Source organism: Oncorhynchus keta, chromosome 17 (assembly GCF_023373465.1).
Source record: "Oncorhynchus keta strain PuntledgeMale-10-30-2019 chromosome 17, Oket_V2, whole genome shotgun sequence".
NCBI classification, from domain to species: domain Eukaryota; kingdom Metazoa; phylum Chordata; class Actinopteri; order Salmoniformes; family Salmonidae; genus Oncorhynchus; species Oncorhynchus keta.
This window is the reverse complement of record NC_068437.1, coordinates 14,895,790-14,911,111: the sequence shown is the minus strand read 5'-3', so window position 1 is coordinate 14,911,111 and position 15,322 is coordinate 14,895,790. Positions and strand designations below refer to the sequence as shown.

The following is a 15,322-nucleotide window of genomic DNA, read 5'->3' as shown; positions in this document are numbered from 1 at the left end:
AGAGATGGAGTCCGAGGGAGATTCTGTTACACCAAAAAGGCATTCTGTATCTTACTTTATGGAAGCTGCCCTGTTAGTAAGCAGTCACAGTAAGCTGATAGCAAGCACTTTCACATGTTTTATGGTCAGCATGACCCAACGTGAACATAAACTATTGGATCCTAGTGGCTTAAATGCCCATTGCAGTCAACGTGATTTTCCTCCGTTTTATATATATTTCCACACTATGAGGTTAGAATAATACTGTGAAATTGTGAGAATTATGATAATACACTTTCAGTGTAAGAGCTGTTTGAAAGCATCGCCCGAAATTTCAGCTTGTTTTGGTGGGAGGAGTTTTGACCTGCCTGGTGACATCACCAGTAGGTTAATTAGTTAATAGACCAATAAGAAACAGAGTTCCAAACCTCTATGTCAATAACATCTGTTTTTCAGTTTTCCCCACCCCACTCCTAGCAAAATTCTTGCTTGAGAAATTGCCCTTTGATAAGAAGCTGTTTCGTTTCTTTTTGACCATTTTAATTCAAAACAATCACTGTAAGGAGAAATTATTTGAAATTGAGATTTTCTTTAAATGGCTGCATTGGACCCAAAACCACTCATTCCTTTAATTTACAGTTTTAAAAATAACACAAATATGTGAGAACAATATATTTTTTAAAACAAATGTTTCATTTTGGCTTTAAATTATGGTTGTTAGCAACATGGAAAATCGTTGTGGAAATCTGTTGCAGCTCAAGTCAACAAAATCCACAATGCAATGCTGTCTTTATGGGCTGGTAGCCTAGTTAGCTAGTAAACTTAGCTACACACAATAATACCAAAGACAATATCAGCATGTAACGTAGCTAGTTAGCTCTAAAATCACCCAAACAAACTGTACTATTAATTTAGTAGTCTATAATCTCACCCTGTTCAACCTGCACGTCGATGTGCCGCACAAAGTGGAGTCTAACGTTCGCAACGGGAGATATACTTTTGAGGAGATGGGAAACGTTGCCCACGGTACGTCAATGGACAGCGCGGTGAATTATGGGCAATTTAGGGACAAAAGGCGCTCTCCTTCAAGGAGTGAATGGGAGTCTATTGGGCGCTAAGCTGCTCAAAAACAAAAATTAGCACGAATTCCGTCAACAAGAAGTAAAACATTACAAATAGGCATTATAAGTTCCTTCATTCATTGGATTTCTATCTCCTTTCTATAATATCTCTGGCCACAGCACCTGCAATGCATGCACCTTGGACTAAAGAGGCAGACAATTGGAAACATGTGCTAGACCCTCCGTTAAATTACACATTTCTTGAGGTAGGACTATCAAACATATGATCAATGGCTCATTTGAGAGAAGACATCCTCCAGAGCTTTGATATCGGCCAGTATTGAAATCGGACATGTAATGAGAGACATTTTCACAATCTAAAAGTCGAATTACTATTAACTTCCAGTGTAGTGAGAGTGACTTTATCACGGCGCTACGTCATCCCGGCCCGAATTTCCTCCTGCTTAAACCAAATAACTCAGATACTCATGAACACATGAAATAACCCAGGGAATCCATAGAACATCACTCGGAGATGCACAAAAACGACATAACACTCAAAATGGGTACACTTTCCTTTCAGTTATCTCCATCTGGTATTCTGTACCTCTACTATATGTATTCACCTGTCACTATCATGTACTGCATGTTCATGTCACGTTAGAGTACTGTCGTCTGTGAATGAGTGTCACAGCTTATTCAATGACAGAGAGGCTAACCTAAAGTACAGTATACACTTCCCTCTGTCTTTCTTGTCTTACCGTAGCACATCTCTGTTCCCCTGAATTATTCAAGGCCACTTTGTTTTAGCAACACTGTCCAAGTTTACAAGTCATCCTCACTCCTCCTCCCCTTTCTCTCCAACTGCGGCTGACACTTTATTTCAATCACAGGGAGAAGAGGAAAATAATTTCCCAGTGGCTTTTTAAGCGATTCAGTGTTTGCTGAGTGTGTGTGTGTGTGTGTGTGTGTGTGTGTGTTTGCCGAGCGTGAACTTTGGTCACCGAGGCCAGAGAACTCTGGAACATGACGCTCTATTTACCTGTCAGAAATGCTTTGAAATAAAACTGCAACAACGTTTCGGTGGGAAGCTTTGTAAACAATGCATCCATCAAATGATGGGAATCCAATGCAGTTCCAAAGCAGTGTCCTTGATCAAATCTATTACAGACATACTACATGTTGTGTAGTCAGCATCTAGACTTTTGTTTCTGCTTAGTCATAGTCTAGTAAAATAAAATAAAATAACATTTATTATTGTCACATTCACCGGATAGGTGCAGTGAAACGTGTTGTTTTACAGGGTCAGCCATAGTGGTACGGCACCCCTGGAGCAAATGAAGGTTAAGTGCCTTGCTCAAGGCACATCAGCAGATATTTGAATCAGCAACCTTTCGGTTACTGGCCCAACGCTCTAACCTCTAGGCTAGCGGCTGCCCTATACCGATATACTATCTCGATTAAGAAAGCTAAATCAAGCTACATCTTGGACTCTACTGGTGATCCTTCTAAATTTTAGAAAATAGTATTTGCATTGAGGTGTACAAATTCCTCTTCTTCCCTGCATTTCTTTCTGACTCTGGTATCATGACTGAGAATAATGGGATAAGTGATGCTTTTAATCAGAATTTTATCTCAGCAGGCTTTTTATTTGAAAGAAGCAGTGGTTTAATTGATGCTGGGCAGTCAATCGACTGCTCTTCTCTCTGCAAGCCTCTAGCTGACTTGACGGTTAACCCATCAACTTCTAGTGAATCTTTGTTTTCATTTCAACTTCAATTTCATTCATTTTATATTTATATTATTATATATTATATTATTTCAACAATTTGCTATCTGTGATGTGTTAGATGCCTTGCTTAAGACTGAGGTATAAAAATCCACTGGGGCTTATATGCATGATCCATTTTTGCTGCAGCTCTCTGCCTCCCTGAATGCTGAATCATTAACCCATATTTTTTACCTGACTCTTATATCTGGTGCTATCCCTAAGGTTTGGAATGCGGCCCATGTACTCCCCCTTCACAAAGGTGGCAGCCCTTGTGACCTAAGTAATTATCGCCCTATTTCTAAACTTTCTTGCCAAGCTAAAATATTAGAATCCTTGATGAATTATCAGCTAAGATCTTTATATTTGAAATGTATTCTACGTAAATGTACATCAGTCGGGTTTTAGACCAGGTCATAGCACTATCTTTGCTGCATCCATAGTTATAAATTATGTGGTTAACTGTATGGATAAAAGGCAACATTTCATTGACCCGTCAAAGGCTTTCGATACTGTTGATCACTCAGGCTTTCCTCAATTGGTCTCGACCAGGCTGCATGAAACTGGTTTAAAATGTACTTGACAGATAAAACTCAATGTGTAAGTACAGATGGTGTTAAATCAGGTTTCCTGGATATTACAAAAGGTGTCCCGCAGGAGTCGATTCTGGGTCCAGTACTTTGTCCTGTTTACATTAACAATGATGACGATGATACTGTTGTGTATGCTATTGCCCCCACGGTTGACCAGGCTCTATCTGACCTGTGCTTTTATTGTATAACAGAAAAATGTTATTGACCTGAAATTAGTATTGAATGAAGGTAAAACTAAGTATATGTTCTCTAGAACGTATAAAAATAACTGATGATTTAAGCATACAGTACATTTGAAAAATATTCAGACCCTATCAGTTTTTCAACATTTTGTTATTTTTTTGTATTTTCTACATTGCAGAATAATAGTGAATACATCAAAACTATGAACTAACACATATGGAATCATGTAGTAACCAAAAAAGTGTTAAACAAATCAAAACACATTTTATATTTGAGATTCTTAAAAGTAGCCACCTTCTGCCTTGATGACAGCTTGACATGTTCTCAACCAGCTTCACCTGGACTGCTTTTCCAACGGTCTTGAAGGAGTTCCCACATATGCTGAGCACTTGTTGGCTGTTTTTCCTTCACTCTGCGGTCCAACTCATCCCAAACCATCTCAATTGGGTTGAGGTCGGGTGATTGTAGAGGCCAGGTCATCTGTTGCAGCACTCCATCACTCTCCTTATTGGTCAAATAGCCCTTACACAGCCCTTATACACCCAAATGATCAACCCACTAAGGGCAAACCAGATGGGATGGCGTATCGCTGCAGAATGCTGTGGTAGCCATGCTGGTTAAGTGTGACTTGAATTCTAAATTAATCACTGACAGTGTCACCAGCAAAGCACCATCACACCTCCTCTTCCATGTTTCATAGTGGGAACCACACATGCAGAGATCATCCGTTCACCTACTCTGCGTCTCACAAAGACACAGCAGTTGGAACCAAAAATCTAAAGAACAGATCTAATGTCCATAGCTCATGTTTCTTGGCCCAAGCAAGTCTCTTCTTCTTATTGGTGTCCTTTGGTAGTGGTTTCATTGCAGAAATGGACCACGAAGGCCTGACTCACGCAGTCTCCTCTGAACAGTTGATGTTGAGATGTGTCTGCTACTTGAACTCTGAAGCATTTATTTAATTTACTCTGGGTCTTCCTTTCCTGTGACGGTCCTCATGAGAGCCAGTTTCATCACAGCGCTTGATGGTTTTTGCGACTGCCCTTGAAGACACTTTCAACTGGGGGCGAAAGTTCACCTTCCAACAGGACAATGACCCTAAGCACACAGCCAATACAATGCAGGAGTGGCTTCAGGACACCTGTCTGAATGTTCTTGAGTGGCCCAGTCAGAGCCCGGACTTGAACCCGATCAAACATTCTGGAAAGATCTGAAAATAGTTGTTCAGCGATACTCCGCATCCAACCTGACAGAGCTTGAGAGGATCTGCAGAGAAGAATGGGAGAAACTCCCCAAATACAGGTGTGCCAACCTTGAAGTGTCATACCCAAGTAGACTTGAGGCTGTAATTGCTGCCAACGGTGCTTCCACAACAAAGTACTGAGTACTTGGTCCTTCTGGTCCTTCTGTAGCTCAGTTGGTAGAGCATGGCGCTTGTAACGCCAGGGTAGTGGGTTTGATCCCCGGGACCACCCATACGTAGAATGTATGCACACATGACTGTAAGTCGCTTTGGATAAAAGCGTCTGCTAAATGGCATATATTATATTATTATTAACAAAATGTGGAAAAAGTGAAGGGGTCTGAATACTTTCTGAATGCCCTGTATGTACTTTGGATGGTGTCCATATTGATCATGTCCCTGCTTACAAATATCTGGGCATTTGTACAGCTGAAAAGCTATTTTAAAAAGCATATACATTAGAGAATAGAAATAGGTCCTGCCTTTCACTAAATAGTGGAATGCAGATTATTCAGTTGACGTTCCTATCGGCCCTGGACTACGGCGACATCATCTATATAAACGCAGCTGCCACTTCATGAAAGCCATTAGATGCAGTGTATCCTAGTGCACTGCACTTTATTTACGGGCGCCAGTTTGAACAATCATCACCGGATTCTCTCTTTGATGTCACTTAGGTTGCTTTCATTTATAAAGACCTTTTACAAAAAGTCTCACTGTACATAACATCATTATTAAACTTTAGACATACGAGTTACCACACCCGGTCTCAGGTATAGTTAACTGTGGAAACTCCTTTGGTCTGTACGGAGTTACGTAAATCAGCGTTTAGTTTTCTTACACCTTATTTGTGATGTTGTGGTGCCTCTGGGGCGATTCAGAAAGATGATTGAGGACCTTATTACTGATGAATGTGTTTGTTTTTTATGACTGTTTTTCTTTCTGCTTGCATTTTGTAGTTGTATTTTCTGTCATTTAGGGCTCATCTATAAAATAGACTTTGGTCTCAGTATATCTCCCTGATAAAATAAAGGTTAAATACAATTGGTACCTTGGTACATTTTAAAGAAGTTATGTATGACCCATTTCTTGAAGTCATCACTGCTTCCATATCTCCGATGATTAAATATTTAGAGCTCTGCCTCAGCCCAATCCCTCTCTCAGAATAAAAAGGGAGGGATACTTTGTGTTTCCACAAAACTTGATCAAAGTCCTAACCTCAGCGAAATGTTACGGGGTAGCACTAAATCATACTGTCTGCTTACTAAGGTTTGCTTTAGTGCCTTACTGAGACATAAACATATGCAATTAAAAGGGAAAATGTAAATACTTCATCCTTGGTTTGGCCTGAGTAGGCTTAATGTTAGTGAATGTTTTATTTCATCGGGGACTGGCAGAGATTGCAGCAAGAATACTTTTATGAGTAGATCAGCTTTAAAGTTGAGCTGACAGCTGTTTTGCACTGATTCACTATGGCTGTAGTCATCAATCTAGCAAGAGGGCAATATTTTATTAATGTAGTAGTGCTCCCCCCCCCCCTAGAAAGCCATGACCTCTGACTTTCACTTTGAATTGTTAATTTATGTTTCTGAGTTTTTTTTTTTTTCAACCCATATGATGTAGTATATAATAAAACATACACATATGATGATAAAATAAATATAAATAGTGAATGAATAAGCCTTTTCATACTTTATAATATGTTTGTATATAGTTATAATCTGTTTTAGGCGCATCTTACCCAAAACATTTCACATTCTTTATTACTTTACCAAACTTATCATGACATTAGTGATAAATGTTAAATGACATTAGTGATAAATGTTCAATTTCTAAATCAACATTTAAATGGGCAATTTAAACAGTGTGTGTCCCTCCTATTGAGAAGGGCTATGTAAAGGGCTCGCTTTTGTCATCCTGAGCATATGCAATGTGTCTGCCTCTGCCGTAAAAAAAAATGTGCGACTTCCACACAAAATTATTACTTTACTTATTTTAGGAAGAGTGTAGGTCGCATTATTTATAGTAGAGCTATGGAAGTTGTGTATTTAGATCTACCTATTCGAGACATATCCCAGCGATTGCTTAGCCATGTCTGTGCAATGAAGCAGTCAAGCTGGATACATGTTTTTCTAAGGACCGCCCCTTTGACGTGATGTCTCAGTGAAGTGACATAAATCGATGTAATAATGCAGCAGACCACCAGAGGGGGGCAAATACAAGTTTATTCGACAGAGGACCTTTACATGGTCTTAGGAAGGTCTGGATTTCTGTCTTCTGACGTATAAAACGGTTGGAAATCAATCAAATATATGTTTAAGTAATTCTAGTGCCAGATTTCGGGGACTGTCAGCTTAAGAGGTTTTATTGCAGATTGATTGTAGGTTCTATCAATTTAATTGTTTGCATCAATGCTAATCCCCCTTATTAATGTTTTTTCTATATATATGTTCCCCCCTACCCTACTATCCCTACCCTACAATTCCTAAATAATTATACTTTTCTCCTTCATTTCCTCCTTCAAGTGCAGGATTTTCACCCACAGTGGCCAATCCATTATTCATTCTGATTTTAACTCCAACCCTCCGATGTCCACAGATTAACTAATCTTTCCCAGTATAATGCCCTTTTGCTATTTCCTTTTGCAATACATCCCTCCATTTTACTATGATACCTTCCATCTGAACCCTGATATTATGACATAACAACCCCCCCCACACACACACACACCTTTTGGCCTCAGAACATCCTCAATTCGTCAGGGCATGGACTCTACAAGGTGTTGAAAGCGTTCCACAGAGATGCTGACCCATGTCGACTCCAATACTTCCCACAGTTGTATCAAGTTGGCTGGATGTCCTTTGTGTGGTGGACCATTCTTGATACACATGGAAAACGGTTGAGCGTGAAAACCCAGCAGCATTGCAGTTCTTGACACAAACCGGTACACCTGGCACCTACTACTGTTCAAAGGCACTGACGTGTTTTGTCTTGCCCATTCACCCTCTGAATGGCACACGTACACAATCAATGTCTCAATTGTCTCAAGGCTTAAAAATCATTCTTTAACCCGTCTCCTCCCCTTCATCTATACTGATTAAAATGGATTTAACAAGTGACATCAATAAGGGATCATATCCTTCACCTGGATTCACCTGGTCAGTGTATGTCCTGTTCTTAATGTTTTGTACACTCAGTGTATTGAGCATTATTTTTGTAGCAAGTGTTTTTTTTATAATAGCTTAAATTGAACCAAACATATTCAAGTGTCAAGTGTTGTTTTAAATGTCAATTCATAGACCCGATGCCAAGGTATTGGGACATTAAAAAAACTCTTCACTGACCTGACCTGAATTTGAGGAATTCTTATACAGGAGGACCTGCTTTGGGTAAACAAGATGTGGTGTGTGTGTGCATCTGTGTGTGTTCAGCCTATGTGTTTGTGTTTGTGCACTCTCCTCCAGCCCGCGCTCCTCCTCAACCCAAAAGGTCTCCCTATTACAAGTGATAAGAGGCCATGGTCAATCGAACAAGGACAAAATACATCCCACGAATGAGTCCCCGGTAGCCTACGTGACCAACGCCGTGACAGGCTATAGGGGTCAAGATCCAGACCCATACAGGGCGAGCCTCATCCAGTCAAGGCCTCTTTACAGTGAAGTCAAGTGATGAGGTGGCGCAGGCCGTTTGGTGCCTTTAGCCCCAGTTAGTCAGTCTCTGCTAATGCGTCTAAGAGGGATTAGGACCCTAAGTGTTCTCAAATCCTATGAGTGCTCCAGATGTTGTTTTGGCCTGCTACCTACTTTCTGCAACGCAATGTGCCTCTCTCTCTCTCTCTCTCTCTCTCTCTCTCTCTCTCTCTCTCTCTCTCTCTCTCTCTCTCTCTCTCTCTCTCTCTCTCTCTCTCTCTCTCTCTCTCTCTCTCTCTCTCTCTCTCTCTCTCTCTCTCTGCTCTCTCGATTGCTCTCTCGATTGCTCTCTCGCGATTGCTCTCTCAATCTCTCTCTCGCAATTGCTCTCTCGATCTCTCTCTTTCTCGATCTCTCCCCCTCTCTCTTTCTTGTTGCTAAGGAGCTACCAGCACTGAACACGTCCCTTAGGAAGAGTGTTAAGATGCAATCACCTGACCTTATGTGTATTTACATGGTCAAGCCGACCAGATCGTGATTATATAAATTATCCCTCCCCTGATCTGCTGATCCCTGATCTGCTTATCAAAAGGTTAAACATGTTATTATGTTGCAATCGTTATATAACAAACCACATATGATGTACTATAGTACAGTTGAGGGGTTACTTTAGAATTTTCGACTGGTGTATGATGGTGGTGTTAGGATGGCCGTATGGATTGGTTTAATATGTTCGGGTCACTGGGTGGTCATGATGTCGGCCACTTACCTCTGACCTCTCTTTCGAGACTATGATGAAACCGTTGCTGTCCACAAGGAAACAGTTGACATCCTGGAGGAAAAGAAGACCGCACATTAAATGAAGCATCATTAGCATTTATACAATAATATTTGAACATCATTGTCATTCATGAATTGAATCGTAACTGACCCCAAACCTGTAGAATAGGCTCAGTACTCACAATGCTTTGACAGGTGAGAGGGCAGACACCTTCCACTTCAGTACACTGGAGAGAGAAAGAGACAGATAGAGATGAGAGAGAGGATAAAGGTCAAGGTCGTGAGTCAGAAGGTCGACCACCCCTTAGATACAGATTAATCATGTGACTGGCTGACAGCAGAGAGAGAGACCTATATGTGGATTTGGAACACACAACCGTAACAACAACACAAACATGGCTGGCTCTATAGCCGAGTCAATAGGGTGTGATAACCTCTTCATAATCAGAGAGAGGAGTTAATGTATTGTATCAACAGAAAGTGAAAGGTCACTGTTTACTTACGTCTGTGTCATTGGGCTGTGAGTGGAGGTGAGAGGCAGAGGAGGAGAAAGACAGAGAGATGATCAAATATTAGCACTTAGCAGATTATCCGAAATGTAGTGCACACATTTTGGTATGTGTATGTGATCCCTGCGGGAACTGATCCTGTGACCTTGATGTTGCCATGCTCTTACCAACTGAGCCAGAGATGGATTTGTGTCAGTAGTCTGATATATCGATGGAGAGCTGAGTGTGTGTATGTGTGTGTCTGTGTACGTTTGTGTGTGTGTTGCTCCCTTACCTGAAAGGTAATGGCCCATAGCCTCTTCTCCAGCATTTCCAAGGACATCTGCACCCCGATGGCTAAAAATAGACCACAAGCGCACACACACACACTCAGGTCAGTTGAGAGAGGAAAACATGGACTCTGCAAAAACCCTTAACCCTAAATTTACTGTGACCATCTGTGAAACTATATTGAGAGGCTGGGTGGATGTGGGGTTGGGCATTACAGTGAGACAGGAAATCGATTAGGCCTTCAGTTCACCTCTATGCAGTTTGCCCAGTTAGCACCAGACTGCTGCTGTTTGCATGCAAATGGTCACTGTGTAAACACTGATGAGGTAGTGTGAGGCGTGTGCTACAAGTAAATCTTGTCTGGGTGGGGTGAGACTATGCAAATATCTGCCATGCTTTCATGGTAGCCTGTTGTTGTTGATACCTCTGCAGTATTCTGTGTTGTGAGATACTAATGCTGGTAATACTTTATTTAACCAGCTGATTACTTAGAAGACTTGTTAAAATGGTTATCACCTATTGATTGCATAGTATGTCTGATGTCTTACATAGTATGCCAGATGTCTTGCATAGTATGTCGGAAGTTTTGCATAGCATATCAGATGTTTTGCATAGCATATCAGATGTTTTGCATAGTATATCAAAGGTTTTGCATAGTATGTCTGATGTTTTACATAGTATATCACATGTTTTGCATAGTATGTCTGATGTTTAGCATATTATGTCTGATATATTGCATAGTATATCAGATATATTGCATAGTATATCAGATGAATTGCATCGTATTTCAGATGTTTTGCATCGTATTTCAGATGTTTTGCATAGTATATCAGATGTTTTGCATAGTATCTCTGATGTTTTGCATAGTATGTCTGATGTTTTGCATACTATATCAGATATTTTGCATAGGATATCAGATGTTTTGCATAGGATATCAGATGTTTTGCATAGTACGTCTGATGTTGTGCATAGTATGTTGGATGTTTTGCAGAGCATATCAGATGTGTTGAATAGCATATCAGATGTTGTGCATAGTATTTTGGATGTTTTGCATAATACATCTGATGTTGTGCATAGTATATCAGAGGTTTTGCATAGTATGTCTGATGTTTTACATAGTATGTCTGATGTTTTGCATATTATGTCAGATATATTGCATAGTATATCAGATGTTTTGCATAGTATGTCTGATGTTTTGCATCGTATTTCAGATGTTTTGCATAGTATATCAGAGGTTTTGCATAGTATATCAGAGGTTTTGCATAGTATGTCTGATGTTTTACACAGTATATCACATGTTTTGCATAGTATGTCTGATGTTTTGCATAGTATATCAGAAGTCTTGCATAGTACTTTATATCAGAAGTCTTGCATAGTATGTGGATGTTTTGCATAGTATATCAGATATTTTGCATAGGATATCAGATGTTTTGCATATTACGTCTGATGTTGTGCATAGTATTTTGGATGTTTTGCATAGTACATCTGATGTTGTGCATAGTATATCGGATGTTTTGCAGAGTATGTTGGATGTTTTGCAGAGTATGTTGGATGTTTTGCATAGTATATCAGACATTTAGCATAGTATGCCTGATGTTTTGCAGAGTATATAAGATGTTTTGCATAGTATTTTGGTAGTTTATCATAGTATTTTGGATGTTTTGAATAGTATATCAGATGTTTTGCATAGTACGTCTGATGTTGTGCATAGTATGTTGGATGTTTTGCAGAGCATATCAGATGTGTTGAATAGCATATCAGATGTTGTGCATAGTATTTTGGATGTTTTGCATAATACATCTGATGTTGTGCATAGTATATCAGAGGTTTTGCATAGTATGTCTGATGTTTTACATAGTATGTCTGATGTTTTGCATATTATGTCAGATATATTGCATAGTATATCAGATATTTTGCATAGGATATCAGATGTTTTGCATATTACGTCTGATGTTGTGCATAGTATTTTGGATGTTTTGCATAGTACATCTGATGTTGTGCATAGTATATCGGATGTTTTGCAGAGTATGTTGGATGTTTTGCATAGTATATCAGACATTTAGCATAGTATGCCTGATGTTTTGCAGAGTATATAAGATGTTTTGCATAGTATTTTGGTAGTTTATCATAGTATTTTGGATGTTTTGAATAGTATATCAGAAGTTTTGCATAGGAAAATAATGTATGTTGATTGTTTTGCAGAATATATTGGATGTTTTGCATAGGATAGCAGATGTTTTGCATTGTATGTCTGATGTTTTGCATGGTATATTAGATGTTTTGCACAGTATGTTGGATGTTTATCAGAGTATGTTGGATGTTTTGCATAGTATATCAGATGTTTTGCATAGTATGCCTGATGTTTTACATAGTATGCCTGATGTCTTGCATAGTATATCAGATGTTTTGCATAGTATGCCTGATGTTTTACATAGTATGCCTGATGTCTTGCATAGTATATCAGATGTCTTGCATAGTATATCTGATGTTTTGCTGAGTGTATGAGATGTTTTGCATAATGTGCCTGATGTTTTGAATAGTATATCAGAAGTTTTGCATAGTATATCAGAAGTTTTGCATGGTATTTCTGATGTTTTACATAGTGTGCCTGATGTTTTACATAGTATATCAGATGTTTTACATAGTGTGCCTGATGTTTTGCATAGTAGATGTGTTGAATAGCATATCAGATGTTGTGCATAGTATTTTGGATGTTTTGCATAGTAGGTCTGATGTTTTGCATAGTATATCAGATGTTTTGCATAGTATGCCTGATGTTTTGAATAGTATATCAGAAGTTTTGCATAGTACATCTGATGTTGTGCATAGTATATCGGATGTTTTGCAGAGTATATCAGATGTTTTGCATAGTATGTTGGATGTTTTGCATAGTATATCAGACATTTAGCATAGTATGCCTGATGTTTTGCAGAGTATATCAGAAGTTTTGCATAGTAAATCAGAATATTTGAATGTATGTTGATTGTTTTGCAGAATATTTTCGATGTTTTGCATAGGATAGCAGATGTTTTGCCTAGTATGTCTGATGTTTTGCATGGTATATTAGATGTTTTGCATAGTATGCCTGATGTTTTACATAGTATGCCTGATGTCTTGCATAGTATATCAGATGTCTTGCATAGTATATCTGATGTTTTGCATAGTTTATCTGATGTTTTGCAGAGTGTATGAGATGTTTTGCATAGTGTGCCTGATGTTTTGAATAGTATATCAGATGTCTTGCATAGTGTATCTGATGTTTTACATAGTGTGCCTGATGTTTTACATAGTAGATCAGATGTTTTTCATAGTGTGCCTGATGTTTTACATAGTAGATCAGATGTTTTTCATAGTGTGCCTGATGTTTTGCATAGTGTGCCTGATGTTTTACATAGTATATCTGATGTTTTTCATAGTGTGCCTGATGTTTTACATAGTAGATCAGATGTTTTTCATAGTGTGCCTGATGTTTTACATAGTATGCCTGTAAATGTAAATCAGAAGATTTGAATGTATATTGGTTGTTTTGCAGAATATGTTGGATGTTTTGCATAGGATATCAGATGTTTTGTATAGTATATCAGATGTTTTGTATAGTATATCAGATGTTTTGCATAGTATGGCTGATGTTTTACATAGTATATCAGATGTCTTGCATAGTATATCAGATGTTTTGTCTATATCATGTCTCTATTTTTGTTGTGGATCTTTTTTGACACAGTGAAATATTTATAGCTAATACATATTTCTGTGAATCAATGACTATAAAGTACTATCTAATTGAATCCAAACTAATCTAAGTCAACTAGTAACAATTGACCCTAATGTTCATAATGGCACACACATGCAGGCAGGTAGCCACGATGCACACAAAACCACGCACAGTCTGGTCACTCTACTAAAAATAGGGGTCATATCCGAAACCGTAGCTCATCTGCAGTCTGGGGAACTGAGGAGTACCACCCACACACACTAACTGACTGATGCCGCGTGGTGCCAGGACAGCAACCTCTCCCTCAACGTGATCAAGACAAAGGAGATGATTGTGGACTACAGGAAAATGAGGACCGAGCACTCCCCCATTCTCACCGATGGGGCTGCAGTGGAGCAGGTTGAGAGCTTCAAGTTCCTTGGTGTCCACATCACCAACAAACTAACATGGTCAAAACACACCAAGACAGTCGTGAAGAGGGCACGGCAATGCCTTTTCCCCCTCAGGAGACTGAAAAGATTTGGCATGGGTCCTCAGATCCTCAAAAGGTTCTACAGCTGCACCATCGCGAGCATCCCTGACTGGTTGCATCACTGCCTGGTATGGCAACAGCTCGGCCTCTGACCGCAAGGCACTACAGAGGGTAGTGCGAACGGCCAAGTACATCACTGGGGCCAAGCTTCCTGCCATCCAGAACCTCTATACCAGGCGGTGTCAGAGGATTGCCCTAAAAATTGTCAAAGACTCCAGCCATAGACTGTTCTCTCTGCAACCACATGGCAAGTGGTACCGGAGCACCAAGTCTAGGTCCAAGAGGCTTCTAAACAGCTTCTACTCCCAAGCCATAAGACTCCTGAACATCTAGTCAAATAGCTACCCAGACTATTTGCATTGCCCCCTCGCTCCCCTCCCCTCTCCACACCACTGCCACTCTGTTATCATCTATGCATGGTCACTTTGATAACTCTACCTACATGTACATACTACCTGAACTGGCTGGTGCCCCCACACATTTACTCTGTACCGGCACCCCACTTGTATATATTGTTATTTTTTGCTGCTGCTCTTTAATTACTTGTTACTTTTATCTCTTATTCTTATCCATATTTTTTTGAAACTGCACTGTTGGTTAGGGGCTGGTAAGTAAGCATTACACTGTAAGGTCAACCTGTTGTAGTCGGCGCATGTGACTAATAACATGTGGTCCTTCTGTAGCTCAGTTGGTAGAGCATGGCGCTTGTAACGCCAGGGTAGTGGGTTCAATTCCTGGGACCACCCATACGTAGAATGTATGCACACATGACTGTAAGTCGCTTTGGATAAAAGCGTCTGCTAAATGGCATATTATGTGATTTGATCTGATTTGATTTTGACAAGGTGATGTGCATCACCAATAGTATGGGATGGGATGATGGCAGAGATACACCTTTAAACCCCCTCTTGGAGTAGAGTAACTTGGTGGTGACATCTTATTGGACAGAATAGAGGAAATGCCAATCAGAAGACCTACTGTATACCTACCTCCCTGTCAGACATTGCCCACCTTTCTTGAGAGACCAATGACACAGCAGAATGAGTCATCTCATAATGACATG

General features: G+C 39.7%; 1 protein-coding gene across 1 annotated transcript in view; it reads right to left on the bottom strand.

The window, feature by feature from the left end:
- The window catches only part of LOC118396491 (voltage-dependent calcium channel subunit alpha-2/delta-4-like), a 72,471-nt gene that overhangs the window by 3,700 nt on the left and 53,449 nt on the right, over window positions 1–15,322 (bottom strand). The window contains exons 25-28 of the mRNA XM_035790735.2: window positions 10,020–10,081; window positions 9,740–9,754; window positions 9,419–9,463; window positions 9,226–9,288 (exon numbers count right to left, since the gene is read on the bottom strand). Coding sequence (XP_035646628.2) covers window positions 9,226–9,288; window positions 9,419–9,463; window positions 9,740–9,754; window positions 10,020–10,081 — 185 coding nt within the window. The remainder of the gene's footprint in view (window positions 1–9,225; window positions 9,289–9,418; window positions 9,464–9,739; window positions 9,755–10,019; window positions 10,082–15,322) is intronic.